This window comes from Cyprinodon tularosa, unplaced genomic scaffold, assembly GCF_016077235.1.
Source record: "Cyprinodon tularosa strain WSP-4 unplaced genomic scaffold, ASM1607723v1 ctg9, whole genome shotgun sequence".
NCBI classification, from domain to species: domain Eukaryota; kingdom Metazoa; phylum Chordata; class Actinopteri; order Cyprinodontiformes; family Cyprinodontidae; genus Cyprinodon; species Cyprinodon tularosa.
The window spans coordinates 1540162-1566174 of NW_024039673.1; the positions used below are offsets into that span (position 1 = coordinate 1540162).

The 26013-nt window shown below is 37.8% G+C and overlaps 1 protein-coding gene across 2 annotated transcripts in view; it reads left to right on the top strand.

Moving 5' to 3' along the window:
* The first annotated feature begins 955 nt into the window (after window positions 1-955).
* The window catches only part of nectin1a (nectin cell adhesion molecule 1a), a 30579-nt gene continuing 5521 nt past the window's right edge, over window positions 956-26013 (top strand). For both annotated transcript variants that reach the window (XM_038273919.1, XM_038273920.1), the window contains exons 1-4: window positions 956-1125; window positions 19470-19582; window positions 23133-23391; window positions 23664-23781. In XM_038273919.1, the coding sequence (XP_038129847.1) occupies window positions 1074-1125; window positions 19470-19582; window positions 23133-23391; window positions 23664-23781 (542 nt within the window). In that variant the 5' untranslated portion in view covers window positions 956-1073. The remainder of the gene's footprint in view (window positions 1126-19469; window positions 19583-23132; window positions 23392-23663; window positions 23782-26013) is intronic.

A 26013-nucleotide genomic window follows, 5' to 3' on the forward strand; every position in this document is an offset into this window, starting at 1 on the left:
ATTTAGAAAAACCAATTAACCTAACAGTTATGTTTTTGGACTGTGGGAGAAACCCGGAGTACCCAGGAAGAACCCACGCATGCACTGGGAAAGCATGCAAACTCCATGCAGACAGACCCCAGGCTGGGATTCAAATACAGAACCTTCATACTGCGGTATTGTGCTATCTTCAGCAATAAGTCCAAGCTTTTGGTCCCTGTAGATGGACTGGCTCCCTGTGTCCATCTTGGAGACATGATATAACCCTTTATAAGTGTGGAAGAATTAAGGGGGAGTAGAAAATAAATTACTGGACAGACAAAGTTAATGGTCCTATGAACCTTCATGGTACATGTGTGCCCCTCCCCCATCCACCAGAGGGTAGTGTATAACTCCTTACCTCTAATTATCTTCTTTAAAATTACCCAGAATAACAGTGCAAGTTGTCTTTAAACTTTTAAAAACCTATCAATTTCTTTAAAGCTGTAAATTTATTTTCATCATAACATTATGATGAATAAATGTTTTTTTTTTTTAAGTTTAACACAAACTATATATTAAGGGATGATTTTTGGCATTATAATTACAGTTTTTTATTAATTAAACTAAAAATTCAGTGCAGGATCACCAGGGGCTGACACAGAGCCATGCTACCTGTTGCTCTGTCCCTGATGATTCCATCCTCAGCTCTTTAATTTCTCCATACAAGCACCCTGCCTGCTGCCTGGTGGTTTTCCCCAGCTCTCCCCTCCCACAGTGACTGAGAGCTAGGCTGTGTGTTGGTCTGGGCTGGGGGTAGTCTATCACGGAAATAATCTGCCCACGCGTTTAAGCTGCTTTATCCCCACTGAACCTTCAGACTACTGTAGCTCCCATTCCACACTGAGAGCCAGAAAGAAAAAGTGACATAGATCCCACTGAGGAGCTGTGGAAATTTAGAGTTTAATTTGGAGGGTGTGCTCCCTGTGTGCCACTCTGGTGCTGAAGCTGACTCTGTCTTTGTTGCTTTTTTTATTTCAAGAGCCAAAAGGAGGTTAAGAAATTTTATCTTGGAATTTAAACACAAGTTGAAGCTGGAAACGGTTGGTTAGGACATGGAACAGGCTGGACTGTGGATATTCTTCATGACTACCTGTGTTTTATCTGGTAAGATTTGATTTGTTTAAATAACCTCCAAATATAATTTCTGGAAACTGTGTTTCCTCAGCCTCACAGACCCAAAACTCTATAATTCTTCCATTTAGTTAAAGAATGGTTTAACTAAAAATAAGTGCTTCAAAACTTTTGGGTAATTAGCTTATATGTATTTTCTGTTTCCCACACATTACATTTTTTTTCAATATATCACTAATTTGAAATACATTTTAAGGCCTACCCACTAATTTGATTACTTTAAGATCAAAGTACTTTTTTATTCCAGTAAAGATAACATAGTGGTGATGCGTGAAGGGTTGTCTCCTAATATGGAAGATGGGCACTACACTAAGTAAAAGTATGTCACACATACACTATATTGCCAAAAGTATTTGCTCACCCATCCAAATTATTGGAATCAGGTGTTCCAATCACTTCCATGGCCACAGGTGTATAAATTCAAGCACCTAGGCATGCAGACTGTTTTTACAAACATTTGTGAAAGAATGGGTCGCTCTCAGGAGCTCAGTGAATTCCAGCGTGGAACTGTGATAGGATGCCACCTGTGCAACAAATCCAGTCGTGAAATTTCCTCGCTCCTAAATATTCCACAGTCAACTGTCAGCTGTATTATAAGAAAATGGAAGTGTTTGGGAACGACAGCAACTCAGCCACGAAGTGGTAGGCCACGTAAACTGACGGAGCGGGGTCAGCGGATGCTGACGCGCATAGTGCGAAGAGGTCGCCAACTTTCTGCAGAGTCAATCACTACAGACCTCCAAACTTCATGTGGCCTTCAGATTAGCTCAAGAACAGTGCGCAGAGAGCTTCATGGAATGGGTTTCCATGGTCGAGCAGCTGCATCCAAGCCATACATCACCAAGTGCAATGCAAAGCGTCGGATGCGGTGGTGTAAAGCACGCCGCCACTGGACTCTAGAGCAGTGGAGACGCGTTCTCTGGAGTGACGAATCGCGCTTCTCCATCTGGCAATCTGATGGACGGGTCTGGGTTTGGCGGTTGCCAGGAGAACGGTACTTGTCTGACTGCATTGTGCCAAGTGTAAAGTTTGGTGGAGGGGGGATTATGGTGTGAGGTTGTTTTTCAGGAGCTGGGCTTGGCCCCTTAGTTCCAGTGAAAGGAACTCTGAATGCTTCAGCATACCAAGACATTTTGGACAATTCCATGCTCCCAACTTTGTGGGAACAGTTTGGAGCTGGCCCCTTCCTCTTCCAACATGACTGTGCACCAGTGCACAAAGCAAGGTCCATAAAGACATGGATGACAGAGTCTGGTGTGGATGAACTTGACTGGCCTGCACAGAGTCCTGACCTCAACCCGATAGAACACCTTTGGGATGAATTAGAGCGGAGACTGAGAGCCAGGCCTTCTCGTCCAACATCAGTGTGCGACCTCACAAATGCGCTTCTGGAAGAATGGTCAAAAATTCCCATAAACACACTCCTAAACCTTGTGGACAGCCTTCCCAGAAGAGTTGAAGCTGTTCTAGCTGCAAAGGGTGGACCGACGTCATATTGAACCCTATGGATTAGGAACGGGATGTCACTTAAGCTCATATGTGAGTCAAGGCAGGTGAGCAAATACTTTTGGCAATATAGTGTAATAACTATATTTCAAAATAAGCCTTCAGTCTGTGTACTTTACTTCAGTGAAAATAAAAGTACTGCAAAGAAAAAGTAGTCACAGCTAAATTTATATATGGTCCTTGTAAATATAAGTAAATTTTTCTAAAATGAAGTTTTTTCCTGACAGATATCTGTTTTATAAAAGCAGTGAATTAGAATAAACACAGATCAATCATAATATTATGACCACTGACAGGTGAAGTGAATAAAGATTATCTTTTCATCACAACACCTATCAGTGTTATGGTCTGTTATAACGCAGTACTTAATGCTAGAAGCAAGAAAATAGACCTGGATTTTACTAACTTGCAAAAGAGCCAAATTCTAATGGCTAGATTAGGATTGGAGTATTTTTCCAAACTCTTGTTGGGTATTTTCGGTTTGCAGAGGTCACTAACTAGAAGATTGGTCAAAGGAAGAAACGACAGGGTCAAAGGCAGCCAAGGTCTATTGATGCAGCAGATGAAGGATGGTTACTGTGGCTCACAATGGCAGCCCACTGCTCCCCAAGGGGATGGGTTCAATGCAGAGATAAGGGGAGTGTTGGTCTAGTGTTTAGAGCAGTGCGCTTTGTGCTGTGAGAAGGTTGAAAGTACCACATTCGATCCCCACGGTCTGCACTCTGGGTTCCTGAGCAAGACCCTTAACCCCACACTGCTCCCCGGGCACAGCACAATGGCAGCCCACTCCTCCTCAATAAGATGAGTTAAATGCAGAGGTAAATTTCTCCAGTGTGGGATCAATAAAGTCCAATTATTATTAATATTATTCTATCAGATGAGCTACTGCAGCTCATATTGCTAAAGATAAGGCTGGTTCTGATAGAAAGAAGCTGGAAAGTAACGAGTATCGAAGTCTGATAGGTTTGTAAAGCTATAGACCAGTCAGAGTGAACTTACCTGTCTTAGAGTTATGCCTGATTGGAGCATAAAACTGAGATTTAGATTTTTAAAAAATGCAGATAGTAATTTAACCTTGGAAATCGGAGGCAAATATTTGATATTATAGACATTTCTCTATGCGTCCTTATGTCAATATGGTTTTATTTTACTTACTGGTGTTTTTTTTGTGTTTGGTCTCAATCGGTCCTTCCTTTATTCTGTATTATAGTTGTTTCTCACTTTGAATCACTTTGATTAATAACCAACACACCCGTTCCCTCTGAGTCGGGCTCCGACTTTCATTGTCGTTGTGTCCTTGGGCAAGACACTTCACCTGCATTATCTACTGATGGTGGTCAGAGGGCCCGGTGGCGCCACTGTACTGCAGCCCCGCTTCTGTCAGTGAGCCCAAGGGCAGCTGTGGCTAAAATGTAGCTTGCCACCATCAGTGTGTGAGTGTGTGGGTGAATGAATGTAGTGTAAAGTGCTTTGGTCAAGTCTCCTGACTTGAAAAAAGGCGCTATATAAGTACATACCTTTACCATTTATATATAAAGTATCTGAAATACAAATGCATCCTCCTAATTAATTAATTAGACATTACAACAGCAAGACATGCAGCATGATATATTGGGAGAAGAGAATACAGGATTATTAATAATTCTAATTAAAAGGGAGTTAATTAAGAGGGAGAAAAAATCAACAAGAAAAATTTTACAAGATTTATTCAAAAGAGCTCTGAATTGCTTCCATTTATGATGCCACTAGACACATATGGGGAATGTGGTCCATACATTTACCAGGTAGATTTGATCTTATTTAAATGGCAGTTTACAACAAAATTATACAAAAAAACAAATGAAAACGCATGAGCATAATTTATACTTCAGGTGTGGGCTGCAAAAATTATCACTCATTCTATTGCTTAATCTTGCTCCACACAAACGGAGCAAAACCACAGCATCTGTATAAACTGCAAGAACACAATGTGGCAAATTTTGTTTTGTTTTTTTTACAACTTTTTTTTCTTCAATAACTTAAATCCAGACATGGACATAATACATACTTTTTCAGTTGATAGATTAAAATCTTGCAAACAATTGTGTCTCTTACTTTGAGAAACTAAAGGTTATTAACAAACTGTTTAAATCTTAATTACGGTATTTAAGCTTTTAAATAATAATGATCAGCTGCTGAGTAAGGTATTGTCTGAAAGGATGGACCAACTCATAATCAGGATAACAGGTGCCATCACTGTAAGCTTGGCCAACACATTCAGTTGAAATTTGATCCGTGGCTGCATACTATACCATGATCTGTTTGTGTGGATGTGCCGAGCTGCTGTGACATCTGCTGTGATTGCTTTTTTTTCTCCCTCTAATGATAATGCCTCTCTGTCTGAGCAAGGCAGTGACTTACCATCATGTGTACGTATGTGCATAGTATGTGATATTAGTGTGAATGCGTACCATGTGATTGTCATGTTGAAGGACAGCAGTGGATTAGAGCTGTACAGGAAGGCACAGCAAGATTGCTGCCAAGACTCAGCCTGAATGTTGCTGATGGGTTTTCTGAGGTTGATTTTTTAAGCAGATCGGTGTGTTTTTGGGCTCTTTGAACTTATTAGTGATGAGTTCTATCAGAGTTGGTTATTTTGCTTTCCCCCCTGTATTACAGGTTTGAAATCTCTTACAGGAGAGCACACAGAAAAGGCTGAATGAGACTAACAGACATGCTCATGCATTTCTGTATAATCCACAGCCCACAGCTGGACCACACAGACGCTACTCCACAGAAATAATCCTGCACAAACGTCCCCCTTCTGTTCCCTCTGCCTTTTGTTTGTCTCATTTGTATATTCTTCCTCTCCAGAATGTGCAAATTAGAACCATTTTTCCGCCACATTGTCCTTCAGTCAGGTGGTGCTGCTCCACAGGTGTTTTCTTGATTTTTCACCATGTCTTCTTTGTCTTGCCTTTTGTACTCCCATGTTATGTCTCAGCCACACATGCATCAGTCACCATAATCCTGTGAGCTGCTCACTGAACGCTGGCCAAGAGTACTCGCCACGTTCCTACAATGCCACAGAGATTACACACTCATAAACCCGAATACACATGCGTGAAGACACGTGTTTGCACTGATTCCAATCAAAAACAAGACTATAATTGATTCCTTGGGCAGCAACCTTTTTGTTCTGCAACACTGTTTAAAAAAGAGAAAATCTTTGCCCAAAACAGATTTTTTCAGTTTGTACCTTTTTGTCATTCTTTGCTCCAAATTATCAAGTTGACTTTAATTTTAGACATGAGATATAACAGTCAAACAGCATGAAAAAAAATTATGCTGCTTGTGTTAAATCATGAATTAAATTGGATTTTCCACACTTTTTTTGTAGATTTTAGTGTCACCAGGCAAACCCAGGCCTGATTATTAACTGAACAGCTGAACCAGTAAAGTCAGAAAAACTGTGGAACAGAATCCCTTTAAGAAGGCTAAAATATATCAACATACAACATACCATGCCCCAAATTAACGCTCAATAACTAATAAGACACAATCTATTGATCTGGGAGGAGTTATAAAGCCATTTAGGGTTTGGGACTCTAGCAAACAACACAGAAAGCCTTTAACCATAAATACTGACATATTATATTGATTCACATAACAGGTCTACCAAATTTACTCCATAAAGCATCAGCAATTAGTGCATCAGCATCAGAAGAACAGAGAATATCTAAATCTCAGAAAGCCTTTCTACCATTAGTCAAGCTCAGGGTTGATGATTCAACCCTTAAGATGCTGGGTAAACGGATACAGATGGAATGGTGTCAAGGCTAAAACCAAAGTCGAGGAAAAAGAACACCATGACCACCCTTAGAATGGAAAATGGGAAAATATTCTGTGAATTTACAAGGAAAAAAATAGAGCATTCTTGGAAGATGCGCATCATGTTGTCTTTACCCAGCATTAAAATTAGCTTGATGCTTTGAGGCCATTAGGTCTGACAAAACCATAACAAATGCTTGAGTAGGTGATCCTGCAAAAACAGTGATATAACAAAAGATGAGATCACCATATAGAGCTGTTACCCTTTGCAGGTTTTTCAGCATCGCTTACCACCAAACCTAAGACAGGGACATGGTATGTAATCCCCGATCTATCACTGGTTCTATGACTGAAAGATTAAACACTTAATCTGCCCTCTTTTCTCTATCTCTCTTTTTTTTTATCTTTTCATCCATCATGAGGTCATTGTTTTTTTTTTGGGGGGGGGGGGGGGGGGGGCAATGTAAGGAAAAGGTTAGTAAAAGCAGAACTAGTAATATTTTAAAATGAAGGCAGTTTAAAAGACAATGACATTATGACAAAAAAAGAGTTTTCTATTTACCTCTTTGTAATAGCTTTTGCTCTTACTTAAGTGCTGCTTTGTTTAAAACCATGAAAAAGTTTTTATTTACTAGACTTTGTTTTCTAATGTTGCATATAGAGAGCAGTGGATAACTGTGATGTGGCAGAAACTAAATATTTTCTCCCACGTCAAAATCCAGACCATAATGTGATAAAAAAGCTGTCAGCATATTATGCTATATTAACGGCAATCCCCCCCAGTAACGACCGATCCTCAGAATCATAGACAGGTTTCAGCTATTACAGGCTAACGATGGAACCAAACGACCCATTCATCGGTTACCATTTGCATGTTTCCAAGCGATACAAGGCTTTGTCTATATAAGACTCAAAGTCACTGCGGATCCAGACATTTGAATTGAAAAAGCTTCCTGGAGAGGTGGCGAAATGTCTTCAAATCTTGGAAACCAAGTCCAGTGGATATTTTTTTTTTTTTTTTTACGGAATGACTATGACCTGGTTGGCTGAGAACCTTCATCAGCATTACAATAGACAGAAGCGCTGAATGACAGTTTCTGCAACCCATTTTCCATACTTTTTTTTTCTTAGTGGAACAAAAAAATATGTACTTCTTTTTGTTAGTCTATAAACTAATATTAATTGTGATTCTTTTTTGTTGCATGTGACACATTTTAATATGCTAACAGTTGTTTTTTTTTTTTTTTTTTTTACAAGTGTTCACATTTAGATTGTTTTTTAATTTTCAATTTGAGCACAATGTAAAAACAAGGTATTGGACTAAGCAAAGACAAAACTTAACTTAAAAGTTAAAGTTGGTGTTTCCTTTTTCACCTTGCAGCACTTAGTTCTGTGGGTTAGCAGAACAATTGTTTGCAGATTTGGAGGCTTTAAAATGTTCCTGGAGCAGTAATATCTTCCAGATCTACTGCTACTAAAACCAAATTACCACTTCATAGTGTTGGTCCTACATCTCTCTCTTTGCAATTGCGTTTTCTAGTTTTTCCCCATTTTGAGTTAAAAGTTTCAGCTCTTAAAATATTTTGACGCAACATGGGACACAACTTTAAGAAGGCTGTAGTTTCTCAGTTTCTAATTTCTTTAAAAAGAGGCAATCCAATCCATGGCTATAGCACACAGCATTGCTTATGCTTGTAATGGATGAAAGGCAGTAATATTGAATGTAATACACCAGAATATGACAAAGAAGGCATTAAAAGGATCTTGCATTGGCAAAAGTATATTTAGTTTTTCTTAAGCTTTGGTCTGCTCATTATGTCAGGTTTGGTGTAAGTTAGTCAAGGACCCAAATCCTTGCAGATTTAATGAGATGTAGATGGCAACAGAAGAACAAATCCAGGTACAATAAAAAAGAACCAGGAGATGCCAGGGAGAAATACACATGAAGATTGAAGTAATGAAGAGAAACCAGCACTGAGCAGTATATAAGGGAGACAGAACAATGACGCGGCTAATCAGCTGATAGAGAGCAGGTGTGGATAGAAGCAACTACAAGCTGGTGGAAAGGAAACTGGCACAAAAGAGCAACAGAGTGTAATACAAGAAACACAAGACTGCTTAAATATAACTAGACAACTACAGTGACACAAAATGGAAAAGAAAGCAATTACCAAGAAAACACAGAATGACATGAAAAAAATGTAATTGAAAACCCAACAAGAAACAAACAGAACCAAAATGTCCACAAAGACAATGACACAATGAAAAATTAGGGATGTCCTCATCTGATAATAATATTGGATGTCAGTCTGATATTGGCCAAAAAAATTTAATCAGCCGACATCTAAAATCTCCAATATTTTCATGATGATAGAAACGCTCTGCTTCTGTTATTATCATGACTTTCAGATCACTTTTTAGTCCAGTTGATTTTGGGTTTCTGGTAGAGATGCTCAGACTTTTTTAGTGTTTTAAGTGAGTCCTTGGCTGTGTCTGAACGTCGGCCCTAACCTCTAAATCCCCCACTCGCTATATAGAGTGGGGTCTATGTTGTGAACTTTATAGTGAACTCAGTTAACTGACTGTTCGGACAGTTGATCACAAATTTTCCCTCCTCGTTGGTCATGTAACCCCGCCCCCCGCACGGTACCTGCATAATCTTTGTCATTTACCACCACTACTTCATATCCCATGACATGAAACATCTCATCTGGGATGTATCTGCTCGTCTGGTGAGCATTGATGATCACTAGATGATGCTCAAGGTGCATTGTGGGAGATTGTGAGTCCACTACTTTTTCATCTACTAGACGTTTGGGCACTAATTTAAACAGGCGTAGCTAGTATAAAGTGAGCAGACGCTGGGACACAGCCCTTTTCTTATTTAAGCCTGTGCCTTTAAGTTGTCATTACTCTGGTCTTGTTCTTTTATTTTTCCTGTTTTCATCTGGTTGCTGTCTTTCTGTGATCCTGTTTTTTTTCCATCAAATAATCCTTCACCATTCTGCACCTCCCAGTTTCAGCGTTCCCCTTCAGTTCTTTGCCGCAACAAAGCATGAGCGTAGAATATGGCTATAATCAATCATTTACAATAAATGCTGCATCCTAAAAACTTGTTAAACCATTATTCTGTAGGTAAAAATTGTGAGAATAAACAGCAGTGAAGGCCTATCAAGCCTATCCTAAAGATTCATCAGCACTCAAATCTCATCTGGATATCTCTGTATGGAGCAAGGATTTATTAAAACTGTAGTCTAAAATCCTTCGACCCTCCAGTGTCATGTGTAGCCTTATCATCAGAACAAAATATGGCACTGACGCCCTGCTTCTTAAGGCTAATTAACTATGATGCTGAATAACTTACATGAGTATGTGTTAACTGTAAATGACTAGTCATGGGTCAAATATTCTTGATTGTAAAATATCTTTTTAAGTTTCTATATTATAATCAACAGCAACAGAAAAAAATTATCATGCCGTATTTCTTAATAGATAATATTGTATTTCTGTGACAGAAAGAAGTCCTTCAAACCATTAATTTTGAGTGTGCAATTTTAATTTGGCAGAGCCAAAGTCCTACTTCAGTCCTGTTTACTACTTAATTCCAAAGCCACATTTGTTTTGACTTTTTTCTAAAGTGCTCTCCAGCACTCTGAGGAATTGCCTTACCTAAAGCAAGTGGTGATTGGAAAGCAGGATTAAGGTTAAGCTTTTGCAGCAGATATTCACCAAAGTTCATACAGGCATCTTATACTCTTTGGCTATAATGTGAAGATAAACGCATTGTGAGATGATATAAACAGACATATAAACAGACAAAGATTGCTCTGATCTCTTATAGTAAATACAAATGCAAGTCAAGCTGAGATTAGGTGATGCATTTTGGTAACTATATAGTTTTAAAGAACCTTGATGAAACCATCTGGAAAAGAGAGTACAAATTAGGAAGATATTCCTTTTTTTCTAGAAAATGCATAGAGAAAATAATGATAAAAGTAAAAAAAAAAAAATAATAGGCTGACGATGTTTGGAGGGTGTAGTTTACCTTTTGTCAAAATACAGCGGGAAATGCATGATCATGCATGACCTATGCATGAGATGATATACAGGATAGATGGGATGATGGATCTTAAATCTTTGTTGTTTTCTTCAATTTTCGGTCTGATTTGTTGAGGTGTATAAAAAGTAGCTGGCCTATAATAAAAACCAAAAAAATGTATGTTTGATTTCTAATGCAAGATTTCACCAAAATATTACTTTTTTACAAAGTGCTTCACTTTTAACGGATTCCAATATTGCTTCTGAAGGCCTAAATACAAATCCCAGATCAGTATTACATATAAGGGGAACTCATACCTCCAGTACATTCAATTTGTCTAGCAATACATCATTCTCTACTGTACATTAACAGATTTCAACAATCGGTTCTAGGGGTTAGATTGTATTGAGTTGAATACAATTTTAAAACCAAAAAGTTAACTCCATGTGGTGCTTTGTTTTATAAAAGATGGGCTAAATGTTAGGTCCTAGGTCAGTCCTAGCTTTGTCAGCTTGTTTGGTGACCTTTTAAACCATTTATCTTTAAAGTTTTGGAGCAGCAGCACCTGTGATTGCCTCAGTGTTTCATTCATACACACATTTGTTAAATTTAGCTTTTCAAATAACAGCAAAGAAAGGTGCAGGATTTCCATGCAGGATGTTAACAAAAACCCCACCGTCATGCTGTGCTGCTCTAACTGTTTCTAAATGTTGTCCATTCAAGCGGGAAACAGTATTGCCATTGTTTTGCTTTTTCCCATACGTGTCTCTTGCCAGCTTGCTACTGTTTATGATTTGTTGACATGATGAGGTCATTTCCCATACTATAAACAATAGAAGAATGTGAACCAGCACAATTGAAAAAGAGGAAACTAGGAGAAATGTGGAGAACAAGAGGGGTTCTGTATGTACTAGAAAGTTTTTTTTTGGGCTTCAGCTTAAGCTCCTAATCAGCTCTTTGCAGAGCTCATCAGAGTGAACTCTCCATTCGTATATCTGTTTACTGAGGAAAACAGTCAAAGAAAGTAAAGATGGTGAAGTAAATATTACTGACAATGACTACAATATTCCTCTTTATATTTGGAAATAATGGGTAAAGGTTTATCAACAAGTTTTTAAGAGTGACCAAGAGCTACAGATTTGACTCATCTTGGCTAGTATGCGGAGCACTTGCGCTTGTCCGTTTTTATCATTCACTGTTTACCATTCTGTTGCCAGGTCATCTACCACTAACCTTTGGTTAGCATTAGTAGTTTTTAACTTGCCTGTCCAGAAGGAAAGCTGCCAGATTCTGACCCATTTGTAATCTTAAGATAGAACCAATGCTCAAAGATCGAACAGTGTTCACTGTTCATGCAGGGGAGATGCCATTTTCAGCTCCTTCACAAAGCTACTAGAATCTGGCAGTACCTGAAATCCATGTCACATGATTTAACCCACTATTTCTATTGATGCAGAATCCTTTGATGCTGACATTGACAACAATTTCAATCAATATTTAGAGATTTTGGACCCGTCAAAATAAAACAATTTATATACAATTTTTTTTTTTCCCCAGTAAAATTTATACTCTTATTCTGCACCCCCATATGTGGTCTGTTGATGCATTATTTGGGGAAAACATTGGGTGTTAATGCTTCTTTATTTGGCATTTATGCCAAACACAAGGGCCACCTATAGAAAGAATATAATGATAGAAAAATTGCCAGCTTTGTTACACAGTTTCGGGTAAAAATCTGTCCAGTAAGTTAAGTCAGTAGAAGTTGTTGTCTGAGAACAGCAGCTTCAGGACATAACAGACCAGAACCTTACATAGACGCTTTAAACCAGGGGTCACCAACGCGGTGCCCGTGGACACCAAGGTGCCCTCAAGGACCACATGGGGGCCCTCAGAGACTCTAAATAAAGAACAGCTCACCAGTGGGCTAAGTTTGAAATTTTATTTTATTCTGTTGCTCTTCTTTTTAATCATTTATAGAGATTTCAAAAATGACAACGTCTAAATAAACTTAGAAATTAACAGAAACAATGAAAATATGTTGATAATGTACAAAGTTTAGGCTAACGTTAACCCTTGCAGCTCATGGGTCAGTAATGGTCGCCCTTCCTACGTCTCGGTACCCTTGAAGTGACCCTTAGCCTTAAAAAGGTTGGTGACCCCTGCTTTAAACTGTCCTAAGTGGACCTCCTCTGCCTGAATGTCCTTCTACCTCAGTGGAATTTCATATTAAAATGGTAATCTAAAGTAATGAGAGGTTGCATGCTGTTTTTTTGTTCCATACTTTCACACGGACACTCAGGAAGAAATGTAAACACTAAGGAACTATATGCCATGAACATACTCCACCACCTTCCCATTTGGGCAGAGAAGAGCGAGTTTGGTTTCCTTAGACATCCTGTTTCTCACTATGACCTTCTGGTCTTACTTGGGGTTAAGGTAAGGTTATTCTTGGAAAACCACTGTGTGAGACCGTGATCCTCTTCTCTGTAGTAGCACTAATCATTGTTAGATATGAGACCGATCAGTGTTGTGATCCAGAAACACTGCAACCATGTTTGTTTTTGTGGCCAGCAGAGCAGTCAGCCCTATTCAGTTTTTGAAAAGATAGGGCAGGGCTAAGAACGTAGCGCTGTGGTGTGATTTGTGGACCCAAATGCAGAGGCAGGGAGGCAGAGGTGAGTTTCTTGATGATTTAATGAAGTGGAAGCAAACAACTGAGGCAGGAATCCAAAAATCTAACATGAAAAATGTCCAAACAAAACAGAAACCATGGAGACATCTGGGGAAAACAATCACAAGGAGGAAAGCTCAGTGAGACGGAGTTTAGACCAGGATCCAGCAGTGAAGAACTGCACAGAGAGTATTTATGGGAGACTGAAACAAAGAGAGAGCAGAATGGGAGCAGATGTGAACAGAACAGAAACAGGAAAGGAGCTAGGGAAACAGAAGAACACAAGGGGGCAGCAGAGGGCAACAAATAAAAGCTTGGAAACTGAAAATAACCAGAAGACTCAATAAAATAAGAATTAAAACACTAAAATTAGAAAACATGGAGCAAAGTAAAACTGAATACTTAAAAGAAAACATAACAGAACCAAGACTGTGACAGTAACTGAAAAATAACCAGAAAACAAAACAAAATAAGAATTAAACCACTAAAAGTAGAAAACATGGAGCAAAGTAAAACTGAATACTCATAAGAAAACCTAACAACATCAAGACTGTGACAGTCAAGGATCATTGGGGCAGACGTGAGTTTCACTATCCTCACCACTACGAACCTGTTGGTGAGGAAGTCATTGCAAAATAAAATTGACAAACCCAGCTTGCGGAGCTTTTTGATAGGATTAAAACAAAATCTATATTCCAGAATATTTCTGTACTATGACAGTTTTCCCTTAAATGTTTCTGAAATATTTCTCCCATTTTGAAAAGGTGGGATGAGAAAAATGTTGATGTCCAACCAACCATAACAACGTCTGACTTACTGCTGTGGGTCGTATGGAACAGACTTCTGGCAAACAGAGTACAGTAAAACCCCAATACTTCATAAAGTATGTGCCATCTGCTGGATCTACAGATCGCAGTAAGAAAGCTTCGGCACTATTCTGCAGGGCCTGGCAATAGAAGACATTGACATGGCAAAATAGAGGCTAAAGAGAAAATGTGAAAGGGACCGTGGCTGAGGAAAAACAAGAGCATGAGCAAGGGTTGATCTTGGAAAGGAGTTTGTTCATTGGTGCAGGCTGAAAGAAGAAGCCGGATGTAAAACTGGCTCTTTTTTCTCAACTTTATTATTAGAATGGTAAGTTAACCCTTTGCTGCTAGTATACAGTCATATACTGTATCTTTATTATATTTGATGTTTAGTAGAAGCAAAATACAGGCAGAGAAAGCTAGCAGGCTGAGGCTGTTCACCGGACATCCGCTTCTAGTCCTCCATGATGTGCGGTCACTGTCTTACACTGTCTGAGCTTAACCTAGATGCCTAGCCTGGTCCACAATCGGGTAATGTCAGGGTTCTGGCCTCTGCTTGGGTTTATTTTTAGGTGTCTTTGTAGTTTATTTCTACCAGTGCTCAGTTCTTATGTTTTTTCTGGTATTCATCAAGGTTATTCATCTTCTGAATAACCTTGTTTATAGGGTTGAATAATTTTGAGAATGTAGACACAAACCTTGTAATATTTTTTGTTTCCATTTTTGTTTTGTTTTTTTTACAAACACGGCAATTTTTTTATGTGTCTTAAAAACCCTACTCCCATGGGGATTGAATAATTTTAGGTGTGGTTTTACATAAATATGTTTACTGATTAACCATAGCATCATCCCACTATTATACACTTTACATCAACACTTACTGTAAAACATTATGAGCATTCCCTCAATTACATAACTAATTAAATCCCATACAGAATGTTTACAGCAATGCTTCGCACACATGAAATTTTGATGTCTTCAATGAAGCCTGACATGTTCAATACGCATTTTACCTACTGACAATATATTTGCTAATCTTAAATGAATGCATTTAAACCATGTTAGGCCAGCCTAAAATAAATATCAGCAGGGTGATGGCAGCACTGAATTAGAGCAAATAAAATAGTTAACTTATACCGTAGATAGGCTGGGAACTCCTCTTAGTTGTGTTCAGTTTAAGACTTTGGAATGCCAGTCTGTGGTTCTCCATATGCAGAACAACAGATGGACTGCACAGTTTCTGATGCAGATGCATTATCCTAAATCCTATAATAACAGTACCGTTGTTTGTCTTCTCAATGCCACGCACAAACACACAATGTATTTAATTCAACATTCAGTACATCCTTATAAATAACTACTGACAATATTGTATTATACTGATATCAAATAATCTGATGTTGGTCATGATATTAATGACTGGACTTAAGTCTTGAGAGGCTGGTTATACAACAGCCATATCAAGTCAATATGAATATTATTGAGTACATTCATATCCATTATTCAATTCAACTAAGTGAAACAGATTATAAAGATTTATCAGACACAGAGACAGGCTTTTTCTCTGTTCATCACAGTAATTTTTTGCTCTCAGCTTATAAAAGCACTTCATTCAATGCTAACATTTTCATATATCCAGTGTGTGATACTTCAGATATTATGTCACATAAGACAATTGTATTATTATTTTTTTTTTTTTTTTGCAGATTCTGACTGCGGTTAGATTTTTTTGGCTGATTGTCTGACCTGGAGGAAAAAGCCTCCTGACAAAGTTTTTATCCTCGGTTCCAATCACCTAGAAGTGGAAGTTGAGATGTTTTAATTTTGTAGACATAGTAAGGATCAAATTTCATACTCCATCTTTCAGTTAGTAGGTTTTATCATATGAAACACTACAAAATGGACTAAAATAAAAAAATAGATGAGTCTGGCAGATCTAGGTTAAAGTGTTTTTCACTCTGTCCAGAACGTGTAGGTAATGAGTGGTATATCTATTAAGTTGGAATGTAAGAGAAGTAAATTATAGAAAGGCTCCGCTTAGAGTAGGAACAAATCTTACAATGGTGCAGTGGGTCAAGAGGAATTAGTTGCTTTTTAATTATGTCAGCCATGTGCATAGCATAATATAATATACAACATATATTATATATTTCATAACATACAGCGGGTAAGATAAATATTGAACACGCCACCATTTTTCTCCGGAAATAGATTTCTAGAAGTGCTATTTACATATCATTTTCACCACATGTGGGTAACAATCCATATAATCCACACATACAAAGAGATCACAGCATAGATGTCCAGATATTAACTCATTTGTTATAAAGTGAAATGACACAGGGAAAAAGTATTGATCACACTTAATGAAATTTATTTAATACTTTGTACGAAAGCCATTACTGGCAATGGCAGCTTCAAGATGCTTCCTGTATGAAGAAATTAGTCCCATGCATTGCTCAGGTGTGATTTTGGCCCATTCTTCCACACAAATAGTCTTCAAATCTTGAAGATTTTAAGAACTCTGATCTTTAGTTCTTTGAATAGTTTTTCTATGGATTCAGGTGATTGGCTGGGCCATTCTAGTGCCTTTATTTTCTTTTTCTGCAACCAATTGAGTGTTTTTTTACCTGTGTGTTTGGGGTCATTATCTTGCTGAAATGTCCACCCATTTTTCATCTGCATAATCCTGGTAGATGGCAGCAGATTTTTTTTTCTCTGTCAATTTTTCTATCATCCTTCCTTCAATTATTTGAAGTTTGCTATAAACATATGCTGAAAAACAGGCCCACACCACGATGTTCCCACCTCCTAACTTCACTGTTGGTGCAGTTTTTTTGGGGGGATGTGCAGTGCCATTTGACCTCCATACATGATGTGTGTTATGGCAGAGTTCTTCAACAGGGGGTCCGTGACCCCTAGGGGGTCCGCGGAGGTACTGCATAGGGGTCGCGAAAGTTTTGGTTGATTAGACTTTTTTTATATTCCCCCCTGCAATTTTTTCCACTAATTGAAATGTCTTTAAATCCACATTAACATGAATTCAACAGACTGTAGTAAACAGATAAATGGAGGCAGAAGATGTCTTTCAATCATCAATGCACACATTCAGCGACACACAGGAGCTCTTTCAAGCTGGGCACCGTTTCATTCACAACACCTGTCCCATCAACCAGGAATCAGAATCAGAAATACTGATTATAGAATCCCAGTATTACACAGGCTTGTCTAAATGTTGTGCAGCAAACTTTAAACGAGCTTCAACATTCTTTTTCTACAGCAATGGAGTCTTGCGTGGGGAGCGTGCATACAGGCAATGGTGGTTGAGTGTATTTGAAAAGAAAAAAAGATAGAAATTGAGCTTTATTGTTCTCACTATGGATAAATCAACTCTCTGCATTTAATCCATTTACTTTGGAAGCAGTAGGCTGCCACCGTGCAGCACCTGGGGAGAATTGTGGGGTTAAGGGTCTTGCTCAGAGACCCAGAGTGCCGGCTGTGAGGATCGAACCGGGTACTTGCAACCTTCTCAGAGCACAAAGGCACTGCTCTAACCAATAGGCCAACACTACCCCAAATTAATGGTTGTTTCTTTGCTAATTCTTTCTGAAGCTCTTCACAAGTGGTTTTTGGCTCTTGGACAACTCTTCTGATAATTATTTTCACTAGAAATCTAGGAAGGAGCATCTGGTCATGGTCGGTTTATGGTAAAATTAATTTTTCCACTTCGGTTTTTGGCCTCAACAGTGCTCACTGGAACATTCAGAAGTTTAGAAATCCTTCTGTAACCAATGTCATCATTATTTGAAACAATAAGGTTGCGAAGGTCTTGAGAAAGCTCTTTGCTTTCACCTATCATGAAATGCTTGTTTTTTTAAACCAGGCAAAAATTTGGGACTGAACCAGCTGATATTAATTGCACAGACGAGGGCCAGGATTGCTTTCTAATTACTGAGAGATTTCGGCTGGTGTCTTGGCTTTCCATGCTTTTTTGCACCTCCCTGCACTGATGAGGTAGTTTAACATTTTCTTTTTTTCTAACACCACGTGTGTTAAGAGCTGTTAGATTTAAAGAGGGCTCTCTAATGTTGCTGCATGATGCTTTATTAAAAGTCAACTTAACTTCCATGCTTATGCTTGATTGATAATATAAAAAATATTAAAAAGTATGTCAAAGAGGCTGTTGCTAATAAACAGGTTTAATTTATAAATGTTATATAAAAAAATATATGACATATTCATATAAATGAAAAACGCATGTAAACATAGGAAACTTACTAGTCTTAAGTTCAGTTTAAAGAACCTTAAGATAAATATTAAATAAGATGTACTTAAATAGATTTTTCTATCCAACTTAATAGTTTGAATCAAGAAACTTAAATGGTTTAAGGCAATTGGTTTCCTCATATAATTTCGGTTTAACTAACTTATCAAGTTTTACAGTGAGGAGAAATTTAATTAAAATCTGAGATAGTTTTAAATATATCAAATAACTGCAGATTTTACCAGTTCAAGTCACACATTTATTCAAAACTAACAAAATTTACAAAACTTTTTTCAGACTAAACATATAAAAAAAAAAATACTTCATGCATTGCCTGTAAAACTCAGAAGACATTTAATTGAACAAGAACAAAAAAATGAAAAGAGTGGGAATATTTAAATTAATCTTAATCTGCTTTGTGTTGTTTTCTTTTAAGCTTGTATCACAGACATAAACAATTCCCATTTGGTGGAAGGGACACATGGAAATAAAAAAAAAAAACGTTTGGGTTTTTTGTTTAGCAGGGCAATTGCAAAGGACAAACCCATTAAAAGTTAGTGCGGACCAGATTAGAATGGCTAAATGCATTACATGTCCTGGCAGAGAAGGTGCTTTCTGAGGTCTCTGGGAAAATCTGAAAATAATGTGGTTTTCTTATCTAAAATACAGTACGGATATCGATGAAATCTTCATGTGAGTTATTTTGTGTGTTTATGTGTGTGTATTTGTATGACAATTAATGAGATCTAGAGCAATAATTTTTTCAGGGTGTTTTGTGCAGTGTGCCCATTTAGCTGTTTAACTCACATCATAATGAGTGGAAATTCCATCCATCAGGACCAAAACAAAACATTAAGCTGTATTCACTGTTCAGACAAGCCCAAGTAAACAAACGTGACACATTTACACTGTCAGTACAGCAAGTGGACGGAGTTTGGCTGTGGATTTGTTAAAGGAGATCAGTAAGTCAGTAGAAGGAGTAACTAAACAAATCCTGCTTATTTATACCTTCAGCTAATCCACAACCTTCGGCTGCAGTTTACCTGCGCCTCTGCCAGAATGCATCACCTTTTACAGCTCAGCTCTCATGCCAAGCATGCTGCAATGTCAACAGATTATAGCAAAATCATGCTTACCTTTTGTTTTAGTTTGTAAATTTTGTAGTATTTTCTAACTTTAATAGGTATTTTTTTATTTTGTGTTTTGGGATTTTATTTGCAGAAGTAAAGGGACAGAGAGTGGAGATGGATGAAGGGAAATCCGGATACGTTGGCTCAAAAGTGGATCTTCGCTGCCGGTTCATCAACAGTAACCCACCAGTCAAAATCTCCCAGGTATACACAAACAATGTTGAATTATACCAGTTAAAACAGATTGAAATTAAATATATCATTAAAAACTGAATAAAATAATACATATCTTCCCTTTTAGTCCCATCAGTATAATACATACATCCACATGCAAGCATTTTCAATTTGTACATCATCATGAGCATAGAAATATTTTAGTTTACTAGTAAGTAGTGAAATACATAACTATTTTGTTAACACAAGATAGGTTGATAAATGCCTCCTTACACAAATATAATATATATTTTCTTACACTTTTCTAATAAGCCGTTCCCATTTCCATTTCCTCATAACTTAAATTATGTTTTTGAAATTTGACTATTTCAATCCTGGAAAGCTTCTCAAAATTATATTTTTATTTATCATTTTAATTTGCTTCTTTATGCATTTTAAAAAAATGCAACTTGAGATTTAAATATTTTTACATTTTAAACGTTTAAATATAGAAAAAACATTCCTGTTTCATCTATTTTTAGCAATGCATAAATGAAGCTCATCAGTACTAATTTTTATCGCCAATCTAAAAAAAACATGAAATAAATGCAACAATGATTCTAAAATTATGTACAAACTGATTTTAATTCTTGTCATTCTTAATAACTTGGGAACATATGCATGAGTACTTAATTACTGCAATTCTTCACAAATGAGGGTCAGCTTTTTGGCAGGGAGTCAGTCTAAAGCTAAAAGCTTTTAAAGCTTTGCTGATAAATTTGACAAAATTAAAACCAGTGTTATAGCACTTTATAAAGGGCAGTTTCTTAATACTTCTGGCTGTCAAAGGTCCAGGTTTAAAAAAAAAAAAATTATCCTTCAGCAGTAATAGTGTGAATCTATATGTGAAATTCATGTACATGTAGTCTAAATTCATTGGAAACAAAATCATTGATTCAGATTTAATAAAGGATGCATAAATTGGTTGAACTCACCAAGCAGTTAATAAGTTGCAACTTTACAGGAGTGGGTTTTCGACAAAGCATGAGTGTAAATATTTACTTATCTCCATTTAAAAAAGACCCAGAACTAGCTACACTTGGCAGGAGTTCCTTGAAGGAAAACCAAAGACAAGTGAACTTACAGTTCAAACAGACACTTTTTACTCATTCCTCCATTCTACACAGTTGCTGCAAAACCCCCTGATTTGGATGTAGTTTCTACAAACAGAAAATAAAATATTACACTGAATCAATGGTTTGAATAGCTCCTTTAACACAGTGTTTAGTAAAAACTCCCAACTAAACACAAAACTAACTTGAAAAGTAGCTGTTCCTGCGAAACAGCCATGACAATGCTGTACAATGATGCTAAACTGTAAACTGAAAAAGGCAGAAACTGCTGAAATGATATGAAATATAAGAAAAGATAAATGCTTAATTTCTTTGTTGAAAAAAAGCATGTCAGGATTTGGTTGTGACCCAAAAATCAAACTGAAAAAAATAAAACAAACCGGAAACCATGTAGACTTCATGGGAAAACCATCACAACGAGGAAGACACAGTAAGACCGCATTGGAGGAAGTTAGACGTGGAACCAGCACTGAGGAACTGCACAAGGAGAGTATTTATGGGAGACTGAACAAAAAGAGGACTAACGAGCAGTTTGGGAGCAGGTGTGAAGAGAGCAGACTGGGAAGGAGTTAGGGAAAAGGAGAACACAAAAGGGGCAGCAGAGGGTAACATATAAAAACCTGAGAACTGAAATATAACCAGAAAACACAACAAAATAAGAATTAAACCAATAAAACTAGAAAACATGGAGCAAAGTAAAACTGAATACTCAAAAGAAAACAGAACAGAACCAAGACTGTGACAAAGCAGAAGCAAGCTGAAAGCGACAGCAGAAAAATATTGGGCATGTTATGAATTAGTAGAAAACAGAAGCTTAATGCCTGTCCAGAAAGAGAGCAGAATTAAGACAATGTTGGAAATATAGGCTGAGATGTATTAAATTAGCAGAATCAGAAAAAAAAAATTGCAATCTTATCTGGTTGAAGAAATAAAGGTTTGATTTAAATATAGAGACTAAAATGTAGAAGAAAGTGGTTTTGAATGAGCAGGTTAGTGGTACATAAGAAGCTTAAAGTGTTAAAAAGTCTAAGTAATGTAAAATATGAACAGAAAGTTAAAACAGACTTAAACAGACATAAACTTGGGAACAGGAAGTTTGGTAAAGTCTTAGGAACAATTTATAAGAAAAGCTTAATGGCCTTCCTGAAAACAGAGGAATAAGAGAGAAGCAAAAGGCAGAAGCATGGTTGATTATAAATTGGAAAAAAAAACTTTCACGTTTAGAAATGCAACATATGCCACAAAACTCTATAAGCTAATGTGTGTGTATAGTCTGAGAGGACAGAAATCATAAGAATAATACTATACCGGTAATAGATACAACACAGCTGCATGGCAAAATTCCTTTAATATGAGTGCTAGAAGGGTCTGAAGATGTTCTATGTCAAGTTTCATGTTTGTACATTAAATGGCTCAGAGGTGGCAGCTATATGAAAACTTGTGTCGTTTTGGATTTTCATCTGTGATTTTTGGAAGCTCTCCCATTGGATTTCTACTGGGGGAGTGTGGACTTCTTCATGGTCTGGGCCAAAACTGTAAATCCCACACCAATGAGGGTTACATTTCCTGAATCCTGACAGAAATACTTAAGTTTTGATGTATAATTTGTATGGGTAGTTTTAACATTTGGCAAATAAGCAGAAGTTGTTTGCCAAAAGCAAAATGTTTTAAAGTACTAGTTTGGCCCACTCTAGGAGCACAAAGATTCCGTCATTGACTTCCATTATAAAAACTAAAATCTTAAAACAATCTTAAAAAGTTTGAAGCATCACTAAAGCAAAACTGTAAAAGATAGCAAAAAAGCAGAGTTACACAGTAATAGCAGAAGGTCGCAGAAACGTTTTAAAATGGTGTTTCTAGCTGAAACTATGCTGAAGTAGTGAAAGGGAAAAGTAGCTGAACTTTGAGTGGAATTTTAGTTGATTTTGAAGTTTTTCATTCATTTTTATGGGCCAAAAAAAGCTTAATATTTCAAAAATTATGATATCTGAAATTACCAAAAGACATATATATCCCTCCAGGAGAAGCTGAATGTTTTGATACCAGAATAGTTAAAATCGGCTGAAGTATGCGGGACTTTTAGAGTTAGAGGTGGAAAAATTGAACAGGAAAAAAATAAGTGAGAATGCAATAATGCATTCTCCATCAGTGAAGGAAAGGAGTTTCTAGGGATAAAAACCCAAAACAAGTATCCATAGTTCATGTAAGCATAAGTCTAATCAATGAATTCATTCAGGTGATGGAGAGCAAAACACAAAAGCACTGGGCCAAAAGCCCTTCTAAGTTAATCTAAACCATGAGTATAAGGGACATTGGTGGCAGCAGTAGATTTTTCAGTGTCCCAGTCCTGGAAGGAGACACAGCTTAGAAGCACTCAGCCAAAAGTCCTTTCTAGAGGAAAGTAAAAAAAAAACTTTATAATGACCCATCTTTTCAGATAGTTTTCTTTATTTGCCTCTTTTCTAAAGGTAACATGGCAGAAACTGGTGAACGGCTCCAAGCAGAATGTGGCAATTGCGAATCCTTCCCTTGGCGTGTCTGTGGCTCCTCCTTACAGAGACCGTGTCACCTTCAAGAACGCTGCAGTTAGACGGCGAACTCCAACATTGGAAGACACGACCATCAGCTTTTCTTCGCTCCGTCTCTCTGATGAAGCCACATACATCTGTGAATATACTACATTCCCTGCAGGAAACCGAGAGAACACTGTAAACCTTACTGTCTATGGTAAGAAAGTGTTTGTTAAACTTGAATCAAATATCCTTTTAGTGTTTAAGTGTAAAAGCCTTAATTGATTTCATAGGTAAAACAATGCATTTGATTGTTTAATAGATTATTTGAGCACAGATAGTTATTAACTGAGCAATTGTGGTTTAAAACTTTTTTTATTCAGTGGTTTGTTATATATGTTTGACTAGGTGAAAATTTATCATTTACACTCTGTAGGTGCAGGATTATTGAATTGTAACATGTACCTATATACTTGTTTATGTCTTTAGTCCGCCCAACAACGCAGATGAGTTTGTCCACACCGACCCTGGTGGCTCGTTCATCAAATTTAAAAACTCCAGTGGCCACCTGCATCTCTGCCAATGGAAAGCCACCTGGTATCATCAGGTTTGTCTGTATTTATGTTGAAGTAGATTCTGTATTTATTAAATATAATGAATATAGTGTTTTACCAAAGTTTTCATACGTTCAGAACGTTTTTATATTTCTTTCCGTAAAAATTCAAAAAAATATCCACTGGACTTGGTTTCCAAGATTTGAAGACGTTTCGCCACCTCTCCAGGAAGCTTTCTCAATTCAAATGTCTGGATCCGCAGTGAGTTTGAGTCTTATATAGACAACGCCTTGTATCGCTTGGAAACATGCAAATGGTAATCGATGAATGGGTCATTTGGTTCCATCGTTAGTCTGTAATATCGGAACCCTGTCTATGATTCTAGGAGTCGGTCGTTAAAGGGGGGATTGCCGTTATTGGGGGGGATTGTCTCCTGTAATACCTGAAACCTGTCTATGATTGCTAAGATTCGGTCGTTAAGGAGGTATTATTCACCGGCTGGAGCGGGTAGGTCCTTCGTTCCTCTGTGATGGGGTGGGGGGTTTGGTGATATCTGGAAGGGATCATGTCTATGATTGAATTGTATGTTTTTGGAAGCTGGAATCTGAGTCCACCACCTCTGTTTAAAGTTGGTTTTTCTCTCTTAACATAGATGGCTTCCTTCACGCCCCTCTCAAACCACCTATTTTCTTTACCCAGAATGTGAACATTCTGGTCCTCAAACGAATGTCCTTTGTCCACAAGGTGTAGGTGTACTGCGGAGTCTCGTCCAGAGGAGGCCGCTCTTCTGTGTTGGGCCATGCGTCTGTGGAGAGGTTGTTTAGTTTCTCCAATATAAAGATCCGAGCATTCCTCGCTGCACTGAACAGCATATACCACTCCGCTCATATTCGGTCTGGGGGTTTTATCTTTAGGATGCACTAGCCTCTGTTTAAGGGTTTGGTTTGGCTTGAAATGTACTGGGATCTTGTGTTTGGAGAAAATCCTCTTGAGCTTTTCAGACACTCCAGCAACATAAGGGATTGTGATGTTTTTTCGTCTAGTTTTCTCATCGCTGTCTTCTGTTGCATGTCTTTTGGATATCCACAGTTCTGGAGAGCATCATGTTCTGCCCGGTGTTGTAGGGTTCTGATGACTGAGAGTTTGTGTTCCAGTGGGTGGTGTGAGTCAGAAAGGAGATTTATATTATTATTATTATATTATAATATTATTATAAATAATATTATTATATATATTATTATAGTATTTATATTTTGAAGCATCAAACTAAGTCTGACTTAATAGCAGCAATGCAAACCAGACTCCTGCCCTATATGTACAATGGCCGAACCGTTAGTAAAGCTCTCCTGACGTCATACTGCATGGAGTGTCCCCTGCAGGGCACCATGGGAGGCACAGTGGAATTCCATTTGCAGCCCCACATGTGCTTTGTGGACCTGAGGAAGAACCATTGAGCCTCGAGCCCCTTGCATAGGGTGTAGAGCTGGTCAAGTGATCCACAACCAGGACGAAAACCGCTCCTCTCAAAGCTGGGGTTCAACAACACACCCCGGCAAAGGCAAAGAGGTACCATCCTACAGTAGCCTCACAGCCAGCTGAGGGAATAACCCTGATGGCCATGGGATGTTGAAGAGGCGTGTCAGCCATGGCAGCACAACAACATCAAGAGACCTCAGGTACTAAGGACGGATCTTGTCCAGCCTTGCCAAAGAGCTTTTTGACACAGTCTGGGTGGTTGGAAGCTGATTGCAAATCAGTCAGAGTGAAGATAAGCTCTTCCAAGTCTGAGGACATGGTTCCCAGCCAGAATAGGGTAGCTTGCGCTCTTGAGTTTGGAGGGGAATTCCTCCCTCATGTGAAAGAATTAAAGAATCTTTGAGTCTTGTATATGGATGAGGGGAGATCAACACGTGAATGAAAGCAGAGGAGGACTGAGTATGAGAATTCAGCAAAGGGGTCCTTAGAAGAAGGCAGTTGAAATGTAAAGTTTGCCATGATTAAGGGGATTAACTGAATAAAAATGCAAATTTTGGGTTTGATTTGTAAAAATATTTGAATACAATATTTGAGTTTACTAGCTAACTCTAAGTTAGCGTTTTCCATAAAATTCGAGTAAAATAGTTTGTTGTTCTAAGGTGTCACAGTGAAAAGGTATCCTGAATACGTCCGATAGGGTACTGAACTGTCCCTTGAAAAATTGAATTGTTCCGTATTTCGAAGTAGAAGTACCTCTCCTGTATCAAGTGGAAAGGAAAGCCCTTTGTCCCGTATTACTCTGAGAGTAA